General features: G+C 31.7%; 1 protein-coding gene across 1 annotated transcript; it reads right to left on the reverse strand.

The window, feature by feature from the left end:
- Window positions 1-44: 44 nt before the first annotated feature.
- Eaat1 (Excitatory amino acid transporter 1) lies at window positions 45-20,599 on the reverse strand. The gene is made up of 10 exons (XM_085197298.1): window positions 20,448-20,599; window positions 7,891-8,177; window positions 7,317-7,499; window positions 4,173-4,264; window positions 3,783-3,966; window positions 3,389-3,622; window positions 2,996-3,187; window positions 2,759-2,893; window positions 2,409-2,602; window positions 45-2,244 (listed from the first exon to the last, which is right to left on the reverse strand). The coding sequence occupies exons 2-9, from the start codon at window positions 8,154-8,156 to the stop codon at window positions 2,440-2,442; spliced, it is 1,449 nt and encodes a 482-aa protein (XP_085053424.1). The 5' UTR covers window positions 8,157-8,177; window positions 20,448-20,599; the 3' UTR covers window positions 45-2,244; window positions 2,409-2,439.
- Between the last annotated feature and the right edge of the window lie 1,528 nt (window positions 20,600-22,127).

The raw sequence follows: 22,127 nt of genomic DNA on the forward strand, positions 1-22,127 counted from the left end.
TATTTACCTTTTATTTAATAATAACGATAAATAAATAAAAAATGTTCTACAGTAAGTATTTATTAAAATAACATTTCAAGATGAACGACAGAATGAACTAAAAATACACAGATTATAAACACTGATATAAAAATCTACAATGAATGGTTTGTACTCATTTAAGTTTGCATTCGTTTTGGTCGTAACTGGCAGTACCGATCGAAAAATTGTATGTAAAATAAACATAAAAAAGATAATAATATGATTCTTAAATTACAAATTTGTTAGAAACAATAATAGTATTAATAATAATCGATGACTCTTTACAATAAATAACAATAATGTCTAAACTAATTTAACTGTATATACTGATTACACTCATCATATAAATAAATCTGACAATTACAGAATTTTAACTTATATATCTACACATTTATTTTAAATACTAATATTTGGCCATTTTAGGGGTGTCGTTTTGGTGTAAGACAAAATTAATATATAAATGGCTTCACTTTACTTAATGAAAATTGTTTACAATCGTAAGTATAACACTGAATAACTCTTATATTAAATTGGAATATGTATGCATTCTTTAAATAATATAAGAATAACTGTATTGTGTGTATTTAAACAAACTGAGACTTTATACAGGTTTTCAATGTGACCAAATCTGTTTATACAATATGAACTATGTAACTGTAAGAATATCAATTACTAAAAATTAACTTAATACTAAAAATAATAACTAAAACAAACCCCAACATCGATTTATAATTACAATCAACATCAGTAATTTTCCATAATAATTGCATTTTCACACATAATGTCAACTTTTAAATCGTTTTTAACGATCTTAAATAAATATAACGATAAAAATCAACAATTAATCTAAGTGCTATTGGAATGCAATGGCGTGACTGATTCAATGAACTAGACTACGCACTTATATTATGGCACATTTAATTAGGGTATATATAAGTATGAAATAATAATAAAAAACAACAATTCATACTTTATAATACGTCCATCCCCTTCCTGAATCGAATGGAAAATCGATTATTGACACGATTAAACTATTTTTTCATATAATCGATATGACACATTCTTATAAGTGTAACAGATAAGATAGAAATGGTAGAAATTTTGTTGTAAAGATTCATATACTTTCATACAAAAATAGATAAATAGCTCTCAGTTACTTTCGTATATTTTATAATAAGATTTTAATAACGAATTTAAAATGGCACCTACATAGATTTTTTGATCAAAAATTAAATATATTATATTAAGTATTTGAATAATTATAAAATAATGAAATAAATATTCAATAAAAAAACGAATAGAAGAGTAGCTAGAGCTGCACTGCACAATATATTGGCACATTACGAACACACCGATACATTATTACCATTTACACCGATTAAAAGAACAGTACATAGGTACTCTCACTCTTACTTCATTTTATTACAATAATATCTAAACATATAACACACATTCTACACATTGATATAATTTTGACAACACTACGTAAAATACTGTTTATATCAAATTGCAAATCTACAATATTCATAAAAATGTTTACAGATTTATTTTTCATTTAATTCATTAAAAACAGAATTGCCACAAAATTATCAAACACACACCAAAATTACCAGAATTTCATGACATACAAATTGATATTTAAAAATTTCAAGTAAAAAAATAATTAAATCAGCCTCACGATGTATCCCGCATACAGCATGGTAGACAAAGGAGAACCTAGTCTCAATACATTCTATTCCCGACTTTCTGCCAATTTGTTCAAGGTATTTCAATTATTGAAGTCTTAGATATAGTCAATCATAGCCCAATAAATAAATAAAATCACAAAATAATTCACACTACTTATAATGTTATTGTCCTGACACGAAATACGTTATTGAACACAAAACGTTTAACCGTCAAGAAGACTGACCGACCGGTACCTTCTTATATAAAAATAAATTTAATATTAATTTTATACAAATAATTTGATAATAAAATATATATTAATACATCGTTAATAACGTGAATTGATTTGATGATTATTTTCACAGTTTCACTTGTAACAATTGTACTATTATATAAAGTACGGAATTATTAATGTTGTATCTGGTAGATACAACGATAACGATCGTTATTTCTGAATTGTTATTTGTTATTTTTCTTTTCTCAGCACTAAATCAATCATGGATTTTAATAGCAGCGAGTGCAACCCATTCCAGAGATGGTCCAAAACAGAAATAACTGTAATAAATAAATATTTAATGAAGTAAGAAAATGTTCCTTTAAATATATAAATGTATATTGAAACTTTTTATTCCTTGAAATAAAAAAATGTTGAAATTATATATGTTTATAATTATATCATTAGTTAAAACAAAATTCCACAATAACTTAAAAGATTTAACCTAATCTCGGTCCCGGTCACTCCAAGCCAGCTTAGTGCTCGCCCTTCTCCAGCTCGGTAAGTTCGTGCCCAGGCGCAGTCTCCCTGTCGTTGTGAAGTGCGCGCGTCTTCTCGATGTCGCCCTGGGACAGTGACGTCACGATGATGGCGCCCAGAGCGTCGCACACCACGTTGATTGTTGTTCGGAATCGGTCACTGGGTGGTAAGGAAAAGACAACATTTATCCTAAATACAAATCTATATAAATATATAAAGTTAGAAAGTAGCTTATTTAAGGAAAAACTTTAAAGTTTACAATTCAATATTCATTTTCATTTAAAATAAATGAAGATATTATAACATATAACTTACAGCAACCAGTCGACCGCTAAGATAATGGACACGTCTTCAGCGGGCAAGTTGACGGTGTCCAACACCATCACCATGGTAACCAGACCCGCTTGGGGAATCCCCGCAGCGCCTATACTAGCCGCTGTCGCTGTCACACTTGAAATTAAAAATACGTACGCAATTCGTCAATTCAATTCGTTAAGAAATAATGCGTGCTGAGTGCTATTATATTTATAAAAAATAACGAAATATTCCTACCTGACAGCAACAATTTTGCCAAAAGACATATCGACTTTCCTCAACTGAGCAATAAAGATGGCAGCCACAGCTTCATAGAGCGCGGTGCCGTCCATGTTGATGGTAGCGCCGATGGGGATCACGAAGCGTGTGATGCGAGGATCCAGACCCATATCATCACAACAACCAATCGTTATCGGCATTGTTGCTGAACTGGAAAAATAAACAATATCTATATAAAAACACTGTAACTGACAGACTACGCACGGACGAAACTCCTCAAATAGTAATTTTTATTTAGATATATAAACAGAACGTATTCATATTTGAAATTATTTATAAGAAATAACTAAAGTTTTGCAATAGCATTAGATGGGTTAAATTAAAATAAAATATTTATATAGACAATTTTACCTAGAAGCTGTGCCAAACGCAGTCGCCATAACTTGTCCCATCTTAGCAATATATCGACATGGTAGCTTCTTAGTGGCAAGTATGAACAAAATACTCAAAGTACCAAAACCATGAATGAAAAGTCCAAGAAGTACTGTCATAAAGTAAAGCCCTAGTCGACCGACTAATTCTGCGAAGGATTCAATTTCCATAATCTTTGCTGTCACCAAAAAGAATACACCGAGGGGTGATAACCTGAAAAGTAATATTCGTAGGAATATTAAATGAATATTTAACTGAGAATATTATTTTTAAATTTGAAAATACAAAAATAAGATCATTAGTCAATTTAAACACAAATAACAAGATACGAAACAATTAAATGTAAATGATTAAGATACCAAACAAATCTCACCAAATAACCCATCCAGTGATGATCATCATAGCCTCAGATAAAGCATGGAAGAAGTTTTGCAGCGGCCTGCTCTGTTCGCCCATTTTACCCAGGGTTATGCCGAGAATAATGCTGAAACACACCAACCCTAGCACATTGCTCCCACTCTGGTAATCACCCTCTATTTTGTATGTTTCTAAGTGGCCTGAAATTTGAGGAATAATTCAATTAATCAATTTAGGTAAACCAATTTATTGGCGCTCCGATCTCTTTAGATACCCAGCTAGAGATACAGAGTGAAGCTAAATAAAATTGTCTCGTGACGGCTGTTGGTTCGATTCTCAATCGGGGGATGGAAGGGGGGGAGGGGGGGGGAATGTTTAAAGTACAAAATACAAAATATAAATATACCTTTGATTGCTCTAGTGTCGTTCTGGTCATAGACTAGTCTGGTCCTGTACGACGCGATTGTGGCTTGTGCTATATTTTCTGGAAACACGTTTCTGAAAATAAAATTAAAAAAAAAGGTATCAATATCATTAGCAAAACCAAATTATTGATGATGATTTAAACCAAGAAGTAACTTCACGCTGTTCCCGCACACAGCAGAGTAAGAAAAGGGAACCCAGTGTTAAAACACTCTGTTCCCAACTTTTCACCGAAATCTGGAGACATTGCGTGTTGAGGGGCAGAACTTAACGCCGCGCTGTCTCGACACCCAAGCAAAGAAATGAAAATATAAATTTAAATAAATATTTAATGGATGATGGGATCGAACCCACAACCGTTTACAATTGCAAACTTGTGTCATTGCGCCAGAACGATCGCGTGGCATAGTTTAATAAATGTAGTAATTAATAAAAATTACTTATATTCTTATTATTATTTAATACAGTGTTTAGCGCCAAAGCATCTAGTCTGGATTGAATAACCTATGTCACCTGCCAGTGAACGATCTGTTAGTCGAGCTGTTGTTTTACTTTATTGATAATTTAGGGTCAGACCTGAGTCTTAAAAAGTTTTATTTTTCAGTTTTATTCCCATCACTTTTTGCCGAATTCTGAAGGTATTGCGTGTTCAGTGGCGGAACTCAACGCTGCGCTTTGCCTCAACACTAGAGGGAAGAAATGAAAATATCAAATATTTCATTTATTCGAATGGAAAACTAACCCGAAATCTGGCGCACGCTAGTGCCCCTGCGCTACGACTGGCCTACTTAAGTTCATAAATTTATTTTCCTCATGATGTATTATAATTCTTCTAGTATTGTATTATTATTGTTGCTACTAAAACTTTATAAATAGCAAGTAAACAATACACTTTGCCTAGCGTGTTAAATTGCTTATTTTAATTACTGATATAATAAATAAATTTAAAATATGATATTTTTTATTATTAAATGAAAAACAAATGGCAAATTTGTATTTGACTATTTTTAAAGAAAAATAAGGAATGTTTAAATTTAAACTACTTTGTTTTTATTGGCCTAGTAAAAATTTAAAATTGCGAAGATAAATAAAGTAAAATGTCTCCATGGTAAATAACAGAAAATATAGGGATGAGGATAAAGAAAAATAATAGAAGCACAGTCGCCTATTTTTTTTCTCTACATATACTACATATACATCATAAACACTTCATTAACACTAATACCAAATAGTTTATTAAACCAATAACATTTCAAGGCCCCCCTTAAATTTTTCACACACAATAAACTAATTATGAGACAGCAGACAGCCCTACTAATGGTATCTAGGGCGCAATATAAATAGCGCGGGCTGATGAAGACTGACGAGGAGGGAACCGACGCTCGCGCCGATTCTCTTCACAATTGACAATTACTATGGAACTTCGCGCGGACTCTGGCGCCTGATTAGCCTAATGCTACTTTGTTTTGTTTAACAAAAAATGAATCAGGTTCCCGCTGTTTCCTGCATACAGCGGGAAAGGGAGAGGAAACTTACTGCTAAAATTCCTCATATTATTATTTTTGATTTATTTAATTAGCTACTATATTATTAAAAATTAAATTAAATTAAATTAAAAATTCCCCACTCGAGGGAGTGAAATATTTATTTATGCTTATATTTCCATTTTTTCGCTCTGGTGTCGAGGCAAAGCGCGGCGTTGAGTTCTAGCACTGAACAGGCATTGTCTCCAGAATTCGGCAGAAAATGGGGAACGGAGTGTCTTAACACTACGTTCTCTCTGCCTACCCTGCCTGCGGGATACAGCGTGAAGCTGATTATATTATTAATAGTTGTAAATTATAGATCAGATGATGAATAACCGTTAGAAGATTTTAAAAAAGATTGATTTGTTATATTTATAAAAGAGACAATATAATATTAGTTACATCAGTCTCTCAAATTTAAACATCACTGAAATTGATTAAAAAAAATTAAACTAAACTAAGAATACTCTGACAAGCTTGTTACTCTGTCATGTATAAATTAAGAAGCACTAGCTGTCTTTCCAACATAGCAAGTAGCAAGCAACAGGTAAACGCTACTTTAAGTCGGACATGTTTAAATCTAAAGAAGACAAAATGTCAACCTTAATTATTTTGATTGTTCAACTTAAAAAAGATCCTGTTTCCAATTGCTATCTATTTATAAATTAATTAAAGTATATTAGTAGAATAACGTATTGTATGCCAGGATACTTCAGTATCAGAAACAGAAGAATCATTTTCTTAATCTTAATCAGTCATGGCGCAGAAGTGTTACTGTAAATGCGACAGGTTGTGGGTTTGATTCCCAGTCCCACTCGAGAAAATGAAATATTTAACATTTTCATCGCTCTGGTGTCGAAACCAAGAGCTTCGTTGAGTTCCGTCACAGAATCCGGTGGAAAATGGGAAACGGAGTGTTTTAACAGTAGGTTCCCTTTGCCTAGCCTGCTGTGTGCGGGATATAGCGTGAAACTAAATAAGGTTTTTGATCCAAATTTTACAATTATTCTAAATAGTATTGCTTGACACTTGTTTTTTTTCGCAAATTTAGCCCGGATGACAAAATTAACACTTTTATTAAGCCAATCATGTGGATGAGCGTAACGTGTGATATTTCATCCGACCGTTTACACAATTGCTAATTACGTATTGAACGTAAACTTATCTCGCATGTTTCCTCGTACGCGGATTAATTAAAGGGCATCTATGATTAAGAAATCGAATAATTCGTGAGAAACTACGGACATCTGGCATATATGGCGGAATAAATATGAACTTTATATGTAGGTACCATATATTAATTATATAAAATTGTAATTGATTTTTTTCTTTAATTTTTTTTCAGTTTCATTCCTATATACATGAGGGAATGTAGCTGAGTAGGCAATGGGGAACCTAACGTTAAGACTCTCCCCACTTCCTGACGAATTCTGGAGTCTGTGGTGGTGGAATCGAACCCACAACCTATCAAGATTACAGTCACACGCTTGTACCGTTGCACCGCTACTGGGCTCAAATAAAATTATCAGTTATTGTCTACAGTAACGTAGGGTATCTATGTCAAAACACTTTTGTAGTTTTTATATTGTTTAATACCTTACCTTAACAAATCCAATAAAGTATCCGAAGTAAGAGTGTCTTTGGTGACGAGTTTCTTGGTGGTGTTCGGTTGGCTGTAGGCTTCAGGATCTTTGCCAGGTTTAATGGTGGTTACTAAAGCTATGCCAAGCATCACTGCACATATTGTCGTCGTCATATAATAAATGATGGCTCGTAAACCAACTCTGTGGGAGAAAAGGAATATACGAGTATGATCAATACTATCAATCTAACATTAAGCGCCCTTTTCTTACATCCTACAAATCTTAGAGATCTTGCGTAAATTTTTCTAATTATGGTTTCGTATATTAAAAAAAAATTGCATATTTGTTTTTCTAGCTTCACGCTGTACCTCGCATATAGCAGGGTCAGCAGAGAGAACCTAGTGTTAGGACACTCTGTTCCTCACTTTCCACCGAATAAAACATAATATTAATACTTTTTTTTTCATCAGCCCATCGCCGTCCACTGCTGAACGTGTTCCTCATAAAGCGCCAACTACCCCCTTAATAAACCCCCCCCCCTTCCCCCTCTAAATACTTTATAATATATTTCAATACAAAAACATGAACTCACTTGCCAGATAAACTAAGATCCAAAGACCCAATGGCAGACACAATAGATGAGACTAAAAGTGGTACTATCAAACACTTAAGCATTCTAAGGAAAAGCTCCCCTGGGTACTGGAAGTACATGACGTCACGCCTCGACCACTCATGTCCAGACGCCCTCAAGCCCCAACCTAATAACGTTCCAGATAATACTCCTATCACAGTAAGGATGGTTAGGAGATTTTCTCGGAGAAACGACGTACACCCATTTCTTCTTATTTGTAGCGGCATCTTGGTTGGACACCGTCGTTTCTGTAAAGAATAGATTTAAACTATTAGGTACTATAAGTTAAAAAATATGACGAAATGAAATGCATAAATAATAATAGAAGATTTATTTTCGGCTTCACTTTACTTTCTAGTGTATAGGAGGAACCTAGGTATGGAGTGCATACCCATCTCATTCCCTAGATTCTGTCGAATTCTGGAAGCATTGCGTATTGAGTCGCGGTACTTAACGCCGTGCTTTGCCTCGACACAGAACGAAAAAATGGAAATATAAAATTTATCTTTTGATTGAGTAGGAATCGAACACACCTCTGCGCCACGACTGGTCTTTTTTTAATTTATGTTAATATACAATATATAAAATGAAATTTTTCACGCAGTCTCCGATTATACAACCTTGAATATTGTTGATAACGTCTCTTATTGTTGTAAAGTGGACTAATCAGACCTAGCATTAACCTGTTGTGATTATATCATTGTTAGCCATTATTTATTCTCAGTTTTCACCAGGATTTGATCTGTGTTCTCATAGTGGGGGAATGATAATAATTCTTTCTCCAAGTGGGAATTGAAACCACAACCATCAAATACAGTTAGACATTCTCTCTCTGCGCTACGATGGCCTCTATAATATTAAAATTAATAAACTCATAAATAGATAAACATTAGAAATTTATATTAAGTATTTGCATAAAATATTTCATGATCAAATATTTTCATTTCCTCACTCAACATGCAATGCCTCCAGAATTCGGAAAAGATAAAATTCGAAGGAAAGTGGGAAAAGGAAGGAAGATGTGTTAATGGAAACGGAGTGTCGTAACACTAGTTTCCCTCTATCTACCCAGCTATGTGCGGAATACAGGTCGAATCTAAAAAAATAAAAACAATATTTATTAAATTATGAGTGTTAAAGTGAAAATAATAAATTTTTTATTATGAAATCGATCTCTATTGATGATCACAAAAAGTATACAAATCTTCTTACAATATGACTTTAAATTTACGACACTGAAAGCCAAAGCTTTCAAAATCTTCAACGAGCTTATATAATATACCTGTTATAAATATATATTTTCCAATAAAAATACAACTTATATATTTTTGGATTTTAACGAAAAATCATTAAGTATTTAGTAGATACTATATGAAACAATCGTCGTCGCCTCGCGCACGTGTTTTTGACGTTTAAATATGGTGATCGCTTCTAGCCACCCAGAATACTTTCTTTCGAAATCTTGCTGTTTTATTTAAAATGAAATACTGTTACTTTTAGTATAATTTAGGCCAGTCGTGGCGCAGAGGCACAAGCGTGTCACTGTAAACGCTACTGGTTACAGGTTCAATTCCCACTTGAGGAAATGAAATACTTTCATTACCTCTGGTGTCGAGACAAAGCACGGCCTGCTTTTCCGCCATTCAACACGCGATGTCTCCAAAATTCGGCGGAAAGTGCAGACGGAAGACCCTTAACACTAGGCTCCCTATGCGGGTGCGGGTTACAGTGTGAAGCTTAAAAAAATGTAGTTTTATTTGATTTTTAATTTAAAAAACCAACCGTTTCTTATTTAAAAGTACTTTACAGATAATTATAGCCAAGTAAATTGGCAATAGGTGTCTCGTCATTTGGCAGACTATTCGCGTACAGTGATTAAATCGAATTAAATTTACATTATAAATTTACTTTCTACTTAATAATTATTAACAGAAATTAACAGAATTGTTAGGAAATTACATCTACTAATATAAATTTCTTATGTTTTACATATTGTTTTTTTTTTATTTACAACTTGACGTCATCAATTAACGAAAAAAAAATGCAATGGCACAGCGTTGGAACCTCGGATTATAAGAAAATTGCAGCAAAAACATGTAATTAAATTTGCAATAAAATAAAATTATTATAACAGAATTGAAATATGATACGAATATTAAAGAATATTTTTTCCTAACGTCAAGTACTCGCGTAATGGTTCATTAAATGATATTATTTAATTCTTAGTAATAAAGATGATCCACAGGAAGATGCTGTGCCAACTACATTGTATCAAGTTGGCACAGATACAATAATTTTTATAACACGTTTTACCGTACACATGGCTTGAAATAAAAAAAAAATCGGAAAATCGTTCATATTACAGAAGTAAAAGTCTATTCAAAATTAATAAAATCTTTGGTTTTCCTAACTTTTACACATTTGAAATATATTATAATGTTTCGAACAGTTTACAGTAGTCAATTAATTGACGTGGCAAAGAGGCACTAGCATGCTATTAAATTGATAAACTTTAACAACGACAGGTTACGAGTTCGATGCCCACTAGAAAAAATTAAATATTTAATATTTTCAAAGCTTTCCGCCATCCAATACGCAATGCTTCTATAATGCGAAAAATTGAGAATAATCTCTTAGTCAGTGTCTTAATATTAGGTTCCCGGGTTCCTGCAGGATACATCGTGAACCTAAAAAAACAATACAAATTTCGGTAGTAATTACAGTGCTACATGTGGGATAGCAGCACGCCTGCGCCCCGCGCGGATGTCACCGCGGAAATCTTTATTTAGTATCGCGATCAAATCCCCCCTCGCTCACACGCACTGCAATCCGTACGTCCTAACTACGAGTACGTACTGGTGCTGGTACCTGGCTGGAAATGTACACTCGTTGCGCTAAACTCCGTTGTATTGGTGGTATGGCGGGATTGTGGTATTTGAGAGGGATTGGTGAGATAGAGATCGGCCGACGTGGTAGAGTAGGTCAGGCGTGATGATTGTATATTCGATTCTCAGTTGGGAATCGTGTGTATTGATGTCGAATTTCATACATTTACTTACACTCATAAGTGTTAACTCTATTACTTAGCTTAGTTAAACATAATTATTATAAAATATAAAAATGCCAAAAAAAATATATCTATACTAATATAATAAAGCGGAAGAGTTTGTTTGTTTGTTTGTTTGAACGCTAAGATCTCTGGATCTACTGGATCGATTTATTTTGTTTTTTATGAAAGCTGCATTCTTCAGAAGTGCTATAGGCTATATAATATTACATTACACATATATACTAATAAATTAAAATACTTTCTAATTTGACATGCAATTTATTCTGCCATGTTAATAACAACCGTCGTCGCTACGCGACCGCGTTCGTTACCGCGTCATTTTGATATTCATCCTTATGAAAATAAATATAATAGTCACTTTTAGCATTTCATCTAGATTTAAATTATATTTCTATAGAAATTATATTCTTATATTTCAAGCAGGCGTAGCCGCGTCCGGGTCCGCTAGTTTAGGTATATAGATCAGTTTCGAAGAATACTTATAAATAATAAGAATTACGACAAACAAAATCAAAAATTCATTCAATTCATTCAACTCCTTCTATGCATATATATATTTTAAATAGTAGAGTAGTTTTCTTATTACTATCACATTTGATGACTTCTATAATAATAATAAACATAAAAGAAAACTATTTTCTGTTCATCTGTACATGAACTGTGAAAGATGAAGATGTTTAGAGGTAAAGGGTGAATAACCAATGTAATTACTTCGAAGACGTAACATCTTGGACTCGTAAGTGGAGCGCTGCCAGTGCCCCTGACTTTGCAATTATATTATAGAGCCACTTGAAGAGTTGGGCCGGCTATGATTGTGTAAACATTTGTAGGGTTGTATCTAAATTTTAAAATTTTTAATCAAATAAATATGTCATTTTTATTATAATTTTGATACTAGTGACCGATATCGGCGTTGCTTGTTCGAACCACACGTTTAATTAAAAGCTCCATACTTTGAAAACTAAGGTGAATTGGCTAAATTAAATAAATTAAATCCACGGTAGCTCTTTTTGTCGTAGCCAAATATATATATTTTTTAATTAATATAACTTTTCTTTTTATGTACCGATTCAAATAAAACAAACACTAAATGTTAAAATAATGTTTATCATTTTATCTTCTAAGTATAGAGTATAGACAATATAAATTTATTATAAGTAATTTTTTTTTATTTTCTATTCTTCCCTCACCCAGCTGTCTACAACTTAGCGTTTGTTTCTACATTATCCATTTATTTTGAATATGTTGTATGATGGATGGCAAACCCCGAAATTAGTAAATAGATCACTATTTGTTGATACAAATCAACAAACAAAGACAAATAAACATTCATCCAAGTGGGAATCGAACCCGATAGCGTTCAACTATTGCATCTTATTTACACAATTTTAGGGAAAAAATCCTCCCACTTAGATTACATTCTTAATCACAATTTTCCTAATTCCAACGACATAGGGTGTGATACAGAATTAATTTACGTAATTTGATGAAAAATATGTAATTCACAATTTCTTACATAAAAATATTTTGCGAAGTAGTTTTTGTAGATTATGAACGAAATTATTTACATAGTATGTTTATATGTACTACTAGTGGACCCGAACGCGAGTTCGCCCGTTGAACTATATGAATATTTATTAAATATATTTATGAAATTATTTTCAGTTTTCAATAGAGAGATGCGTTAAGCAAACTCATTTTGGGTGACGTTTTCTAACAACAAACTTTGCAAATCGTTGCTTAGCAACGGCGGTTGTTATAAACATGGCGGAATAAATTGCATGTCAAATTAATAAGTATTTTAATATATTGATATCTATCGAAAATATTACAAATATGAGAAAAAAAAGTATCCTATGTTCATCCCGAGACCCTCAAGTATCTCTATATGAGTATTTTATCACAATAGAATTAGCGGTTTGGCCCTGATTGCGTAAAAGACAGACAGACAGACAGACAGAGTTACTTTCGAACTTATAATATAGGTATGGATTATTCTATTTATTCCGTCGAGAGGGTCTTGAACTCAAAAAAAAGCGTTGACACACCAATGCTTACACGTATTCCAATAACAATCCATATTGTAAGCACATGCTGTAAATAGTATATGATACCTAGCTACATCATAAGCAAAGCCCGGCGTTGAGTTCCGCCACTTAATACACAATGCCTCCAGAATTCGGTGGAAACTGGGGAACAGAATGTCTTAATAGCAAAGAAGTGTCTTAATGCTAGGTTCAGGTCAGGTCAGGTTACTCCTGCCTACCCTGCCATGTGCGGGATACAGCGTGAAGCGGAAAAAAAAACTATCTACATAAATATCTTCCAAGTCCTTCAAGTACCAAAGTTTACATATATCGACAAAACATTGCAGACGCGCTAACGAGCGAGTACTACGAACGTGCTCCCGCATTAAATTGTGAGCCTTTTTGTATAAGACAAGTATTGTTTAAATATAACATTAAATTACATTTAAGGAAATACGTTCTGGTCGGTTTTGATTTTTCTTTTTTATTATTGATGTTTTTTTTAAAATATTTATTGTTTTTTTTTATGTGTAGTATGCTACGAACAACATATGTCAACAAGTTTTTTATTAAGCTTAACCTAAATTTATATTATAGTTATAAGGGCCATAAATTTTAACTACATATGGAGCGGTAACAGAACAGAACTTCACTAGCGTGAAAGCCGAAGACCGTGAAAAATGTTTATGGATGAAGTTCTATAATTTTGTGAGAAGGCATTTGCTTACAAAATTACAATTTTTACAGGTTTTTACCTTTTGATGTACGGAAGCTTAAAAAACTAATTTTATAGGAATAACGTTTGATAGTCTTCTGCATTAAAAAAATCGCTCTCATTACTACGTAAAAAATGCCGCATGAATGTTTTTTAATTAATCGAATTGAACTATTGAAGCCGAATTGAACTATTAAAGTTGGATTGAACTATGGAACTATATAATACAGTTTAAGAATCTAATATAGCTTAGATGCTTGGGGTATCTAGAAATATTGCTAGACTTTATCTTTGTAAAGGATATGTATGTTCATATGATGTTAATTTTTTAATGAATTAAGGCAATTTTTTTGTTAGTAAAATTTCTGGGGGCACAAAAGTATTCTGAGGTGGGTACGGACAACCCGGCCTCCCTATTGATATGGTATTACCGAATTGATTTGATTATGGTGTCAGGATTTGAATAATTGAACTCTTCAGAGATTACGAGTTAACTCGAGTTTAGGCTCTTATAATTTATAAATCCGAGCACGATATGTAGCACCAGTACCACCTTGGTAAGAAAGTTGGGAAAGTATATTTAGTTTTTTTGTAAGAAGTGGAAAGATAACATTAAATAGCAATAAATATTTTTTTACAAATTTCTCTTATTTTCGTTTATAGTTTTATTATTACAAATGACGGCCTAGGATACCTAATTCTATGTTATTATTTTATTTATCACTATTAACTTAATAAATATATTCTTTTTTCCATACATCTTGCAGAGCATCGATACTTCTCTACAAAATTTTTACGTACCTAAAGGTATTTAATATTAATAATGACAAAATCTAAAGTACTTGATCAGACTCTCATGACGAGGTGTCGTAAGGCGGTATGAGTGTAATCCCTGGTGGAGGCCGGTTCGACAATAAGCCGTCGATATTGAGGAAAATGGGGCGAGTGGGGATAAAAGAGCTTTGTTCCTATTCACAAGGTTTTAATGATTTGACATTGAATTTTTTATATTTTGTACAAGTAACTAGTTGTCGCTTGTGACGTTTTTTACGAACAATAAGGCGTAATATAATAAAATCTTGTTTTCATCACTTCCCATAGAAATTTTGAGAAATATTCCCTTAGGAAACCTATCTAAATTTCAACAATCAATTTTATAAGTTCACTTAGTAATGGAAGGAAATTTTACATATATAGATAAACAACTATTTTACATGCAAAATCAAATGTACATTATAATATAAAGAAATAACTTTAGACTTTTGTATCAATTTTATTATTTTTTTTTGTTTTGTAGTAGTAACCCCACAAAAATGTTATCAAAGTTCAGAAACTTTCAAAAAGATATCTTATTATAGATTATTTTTCAAAAAGAGATCGGAGGAAATACATTAAATAATTTAGCTAATTCAGTTTGTAATAATATGTTTCAAAATATCTTACATTTGATAGATGATGTTAGTTTATAGTAAATATTTTTATTTTCTAACTTGGATGAACTAATATGTGTAAAAATACGAACTTTAAGCAAAAAAATATGAATTTTAAGCTTAAAATGCCGAATTGATGAATTTTAAGCTTAAGATGAATTTGTTGTGTAAAATTTGAATATTTTGTTAATTTGGATGAATTTCAAAATAAATGGATGAATTTCACTTAACTTCAATTTTACAACAATTAATAACTTAATAAAAATATTTTACCTGACAGACACTATACTGTTATAATATATTGACATAAGCTTCCACTCAGAAAATAAGGGAATATAATACACCTTAATTTCGTAGAAGTTGACTGAGAGCACTCAAGCCCTCTCAAGTAGAGTTTCCCACAAGGACATTATTACCGTCTGATTTGTACAAAAGAACTCTACAAAGATATTGAGTTATATATAATTATACCTTTTTTTTACCTTTTCCCATAAGTTTAGTCTCTACATTAAAATTAAAGCTTAAAATTTAGGTCAAAATCCTCTTTGTCGTGACTGTAATGTAGTTCAGCAACGTAAAAGCATTTTATAAAACAATTAGTTACTCGTACACATATTAATATTCTGAAACTGAGACTGTGCCTCTAAACACAACAGGCTATAGGTTCGATTCCCATTTGAGGAAATGTAATATTTAAAATTTTGATTTTCCCGCCATTGTAACGCAGCAAAGCGCGGTGTTGAGTTCTGCAACTTACACGCAATAGTTCTAGAATTCGGTGGAAAGTGATATGAAAAATGGAAGTGTCTGGCAACCTAGTGTTAAAACACTCGGTGTCCATTAGTGCCCTCCGCCTACCCTGCTTTGTGCGTGATACAGCATGAAGCTAAAAAAAAGAATATTATAAAACATTATAACTAGAAAATATAAAGAAAGAATATGACGTCATATACGATTGTTGTGGATTTAAATTTGACCATAAAAAGAACGTTGTGTTATGCAGATAAAAGAAAAAGAAAGTGATCATTTACAAAATTTTCGTAATTCCAAAGATACGAGAGGACTAAAAAACCGGACAAGCGTGAGTCGGGATCGCCCACTGCGAGTTCCATACAAAAACTGGAGGTCTCGAGCTTTTACTGAAATTTAAGCTTAGCTTGGCTAGAGCCTTTATATCTGAACCTCACTTGAAATAGCTATAATAATAAATTTTGCCCCCCTATTATGGCTATTATTTTACACAAATATATAATTTTCAGGTTTTTTTCCTAAACAGATGAATTGAGAACCTCTTTTTTCCTTAACAGTCAGTTAATAAAAAAATTAACATGGTAACCAACTTAAATGAGCTTTTAACTAAGTGTCATATAAACCAAGTTTTATTACCTACTTATAAGTAAATAATATATTACAATTAATTAATAATTATCAAGATATGCATCAAAGAACTATTCACAAAGACTATTACTATTAAAATATGTATTTTATGTATGCATGCAAATTGTATGGGATCGCGGCAATTTATATTCTTTTAATCGTAAATCGTGTTCATATGTAAATTTTTCGCGAATGTATAAAGTCATCAAACAATATTTTTATTCTTTAAGCATTACTAATTTTTTTTTGTAGCTTCACGCTGTTTCCCACTCACAGGGAACGTAGAATTAAGACACTCCGTTCACATTAAGTTACAATTTTATTACATGTATATAGATGAGTAATATATTATTTTGTGATCTTATTTTGCTGCCCTGAGAATGAGCGAAATAAAATGAGGAGAAAGTTTATGTAAACTTTTTAAACATTTTTTTTATTTTTTTAAGAAAAAAATTTAAAAAATAATGTTATCAAATATATTGTTAAGCGACTGATAAGAACAATATAATGAATGACTATAATAATGAATGAATATAAACATGATTTAAATTTTAGATTACAATTTTAACACATTATAATATATTCTAAAGTAATAGTATAGTATACCTAATTATAAATTAGGTACTAGGTAGGTAAGGTATTCAACAAATCTAGAATTGCACAATAGCTGAAATAATAAACAGTTTGATAATGTTAGTTAATGTTTAATATATATAAAATTAAATTGTTATTGAAAAATAATGGCCGCCTTGATATGACGCATGACATCATGGCGTCATATGGCAGCTTACCCCATACGATCTTGTCACCAATATTAGCATAATATCAATTACGTTAAATGTTATTTTAAGGTTTTATATTGCGATAGATTTGAAAAATATAATATTTAGCTAAAACCAATAATCGTTTTTCAATTTATAAATATTTTGTTATCAATTTTCTAAGTTTCAATCAGGAACTGCCTGCGTAAGACTTCAACGCGTTATTCTCACATGTCGTTCTATATTGCAAAACTAAAAACCATATTCTCAAAGTGAAAGAGTTCTTAAAAGTAAAATCCTCCTTATTATCTTTAACCATTTTTGTGGTTTTTTCTTTAAATTATTACTAATACTCATTGTTGCTAACGTTGTAGCATGTCCCAGTATTTTTTTTTATTTTAACACAATTTTGACAAAGAATGTAATATTATTCTGTAATATCATTCCTAATAATTTTATAATAATAATATATTATAAGAAATATGAAATTTAATAATTACGAGTACCAATTTAATGTTTATTAAGTTTTCGACACAAAGTAATAAATATACCTGCTTTTCTCTTCCACTGACTCTTTTTTCAACAAAATAATAAATATGGGCATACATTCATACAAAATGGAAAATATTTAAATATATCAACTTATTACCTCAAACGCTATCCTCAGAGATTATTTTATTTGTAGTATTGTCCTCATGTTGATAATGAGTCATAAATTTACATATTCTGTCCCATCTTAATTCATAGAAATAATCTAACACCGTTAAAGTTACATAATTGCAACACCCATAATGAATGCATGGATTAAAACTCTTCTTCTCTCAGAAATGACCAGTATTGCAATAATAATAATCAGATATTTTAAAATTATATTTTTTAATAGGTGCCTTAAATTAATTTAATAGTTTTTTTTGCAAAATATCATATTTTTTTATTTTTTACTACAAAATATGTGTGCTCCCCTAGTGATAATATAAAATATTATAATTATATTATTATATTATTATAGCAACGCAGTTTGAATGTAAATGAAAAATATGTTTTACTAGTGGTCGCCCGCAATTTTTTCCGTGCGTTTTTAGTGGAATATGGAAGTAGTTCAGGTACGCACTAAACAAAAAGTGTTATATAATATAAAGATTTGACAATGGCTATAAAGTAAAAAAACCCTGAAACATGGTATTTTCCTTTGCATAAATTAAATTGTTTAAATATCCATAAAAAAGATATGATCGGTAGGCATATTTGTTTTCAGTGCTGCACTCGAATTTAGAAAAAAATATTTTTTTTTTATTTAAAAACCAAACACCATTAATAAAACAACTATAAATTAATGAAAATTTACACAATATTTTGTTCATATTACAAAATTCTTTATATAAAAGATAATCATATCATTGATAACAAGCATGGCGAATGCAATTCGCGTAACTAGAGTTTCCGGAGCGCCAAGGCGACTGTGACAATAGCTAGAACGCGATCCTTACTAATAGAGTTAGTGTAGAAATATTCCATATTTTTGATTTAATTGTATTTATACAAATAAAATATAATATTTAGCTTATATTATTGAATTTTATTAATGAAACTACTTACTATGTTGCTCTATTAAATTTTCATAAGGCAAAACAGTTTTTATTATATTAAAATATTTATACGCGACTAGTTTGGCGCAGGAGCACAAGCTTTGAATGTAAGCACGACAGGTTGTATTCGATTCCCATTTAAAGAAATGAAATATTTAAATATTTTTATTTCTTTTGAATTAGAACATTGTGAGGCTGGTGGTACCATATTACCATGTTTTGGCATCGTAAGCAGACGGAACCTTTGAATCTAATGTTAAGTCATCTCCGTCCCCATTTAGACACTTCCGTTTCCCACTATCCGCCGAACTGTAGAGGCATTTCGTGCAAATGGAAGGAAGTCAACGCCGCACTTTGCCTCGACACCAGAGCGAAGGAATGAAAAGATTAAATATTTCATTTTCTCGATAGGGAAATGAACCCACAACCTGTCGCGTTCACAGACACACCCTTGTGTCCCTGCACCATGGGATAATCATGTCCTTCTTGGAAACTTTAGCAGATTTACATTAGTAAATAGCTACTAGCTACGGCAGAATCAATTTCACGACTTCCGACGTAACGGGCTATGATCGTCAAACACCTAGATTTACGCACAGAGTACAGTACCACAATTGAAAGTGAATGTTTAAATTGAAAAATTACATACAGAGAGATCACTTAAAATATCTAAGTGGTATGAGTGTATCTTTATTACTTATTGCGATTATGGGATGAGCATATAAATTTCATAATGCTAGAACCTTTTTAGAATTTTTCTTTCCTTCTTTTAAAATTTCAAAGTACAATATAGAAATTTCTAGTGATTGTATTTACATATTATTTATATACATAGATAATTTACATATAGATTTAAGTTGAAAACATTGTTTTATAACTTTTGAAGTGGATTCTAAAGCTTACCTTAGCTAAGCAATGAAATGAAACTGCAAAAATAAACAGACCTAAACCTAGTATAAATTGTACTAAAATTTATTCACAGTATATTAAATAACGCACCTATGTTATGATTAATAATACAACTAATTTGAATATATCTTTATTAGATATAAAATACATCTAATTATCAATCAATATTAATGGCTGTCTAACTTCAAGTCAGTTGAAAAACATATAATAAATAAAGTATTTTAATTTAATACAATTAAACAAAAACTAATCGTAATGAAATGATAATAGTTTTATTGGATATTAATAACATATAAAGTTCTATTATTATCGATTATTAAAGTGGAAGTACGATTTATTGAGATTCATCGGTTTGACCCGCCATTTATTGCTATTCAATTAATGGAGAACTCAACAAGTGTCAACTGCGCAACATCGAAAATGTCAAAAACAATATTAAACTACATTATTTATGACAAATAGAAACATTATTTAAAATTTAAATAAATAATAAATAAAAAGGCATATATTTTATTTTAAAAAAATAGCTGTATAGCTTCATGTAATAAAAATTCGAATTCGAAATTATAGTATAGCAGCTCTACCAAAAAAAAAATGTAAATGAAAACCTAAATATAATAATAAAAAAAAAAAAAAAACTCACCGTATCAAATAAAGAGCGGGAATCTATACAATCACTCGTATATTCACTGCATATCTGGCACACACGTGCTCGCTGGCTGAGCGTTGGGAGCTGACTGACTGGGATGATGAGCCACTCCGTCTGGACATCCTCCAGGGGGGAGGGGTGGGACGATTGATCTGTTTCCGGCGACGTTTCATGTCCTGAATGAAAGCGTCCCATGTGTACTTGTAGTATTGGCTTCTTGTCTCTACAGTACATAAATATATAATAAAAATGTAAGTGATCTCTGTCTGTATATGGAGGGTATTTGAGAATAACTACCCGCACTCGCACACAGCATGGTAGGCAGAGGGACCGAGTGTTAAGACAATTCGTTCCTTACTTTTCGCCGAATTCTGGAAGCATTGCTTGTTGAGTGACTGAAGTCAACGCCACATTTTGCCTCGACACCAGAACAATGATTTTTTAATTATTATCTGTTTGTTAGTTTTTGAATTTGTGCACGCTAACCTCAGAAACGGCAAAAAACTGTTCAATGTTGGTTTCATTACAAATGGATCGTAACTAAAAAATTATATCAATCCCACGCAGATGGAGTCGCAAGTATAGCTAGTATATAATATAGTCGTAAGTGTGTCACCGTGTTGTCACTTATATTGGTATAATATAAATAACAAAAGTACCAGAAGATCTATTAAAATTGTAGAAAATCTTTGGGAACAGAGTGATGAGTCACTAAGCTCTTTTAGCCTCTTATATATTGTGGAAACACGGTATTAGTGTTATTTACTGATTTGATACCATTGTATACATATACCTTATATACCGGTATATACCTGAGTGATCGTACCTAATGGTTGCCTCAGAGATATGGTTTTATGTAATTTATAGATGAGGTGCTTCCCCGACTTGGATATTAAAAAGCGTTACATAATGCTTGCCATTCATTATATGTCACTAAATTAATAGTAGATAGATACCTACCATTCGATTAAAAATCGTTTTATTTCTATAAAAAGCATGTAAGTTCTTGTTTGAGCAGAGAGTGTTTTTTTTTTTAAGAACAATACTTGAAACTTGTTATTTTTGACCCTCATTCAGGGCATTTTTTTTTATTTAAGTATTATTTTTTTATATCATCTACATAATTATGTTGTAAGGTTATAACGTCCGCATAATTTCTGGAAAGTAGAAGAAGTATTCAAGAGTCTCTTTAAAGCTACGTCGTAGATGTTGTAGCGTCCTGTGATTTCAGGTTTATCAAAATACTAGTTGCCGACCGACACTTGTCATGCCACTTCCGTTTACCACATTTGTATATACTAATGCAATATATATATATAGCGATAAAACAGCCTTTGTAGTTTTTGTTTTTATTCAATTGACCCCTTTTCCAGTCGTGGCGCAGGGGCACAAGCGTTCGACAGTAAACGCGACAGGTGGCCTTTCATTGCTCTCGTAGCTAAGAAAAGTTCGGCGTTGAGTACCGCCGCTCAATACACAATGCCTCCAGAATTCGGAGGAAAGTGGCATGTCTTAAGACTAGGTTTCCAGATTGCCTACATTTATCGATCATCGATCGATTACATTTACATTATAATATTATAAAACAGTGATATCTAAGGAAATAAAACTTTACTTGAATTTAATTTACTTTCACATATTATATTTTATTATATTTTTTATAGTTTTGTGTAT

The sequence above is a fragment of the Heliconius melpomene genome, chromosome 14, assembly GCF_056956725.1.
Source record: "Heliconius melpomene rosina isolate 202511_hmr_F chromosome 14, ASM5695672v1, whole genome shotgun sequence".
NCBI classification, from domain to species: domain Eukaryota; kingdom Metazoa; phylum Arthropoda; class Insecta; order Lepidoptera; family Nymphalidae; genus Heliconius; species Heliconius melpomene.

Coding starts and splice junctions, on each gene's coding strand:
- Eaat1 (XM_085197298.1), bottom strand. CDS start 8,156: ATGCCGCTACAAATAAGAAGAAATGGGTGTACGTCGTTTCTCCGAGAA. Junction 7,500..7,890: donor GATCTTAGTTTATCTGGCAA/GTGAGTTCATGT, acceptor TTTCTCCCACAG/AGTTGGTTTACGAGCCATCA. Junction 3,623..3,782: donor ATCACTGGATGGGTTATTTG/GTGAGATTTGTT, acceptor ATTACTTTTCAG/GTTATCACCCCTCGGTGTAT.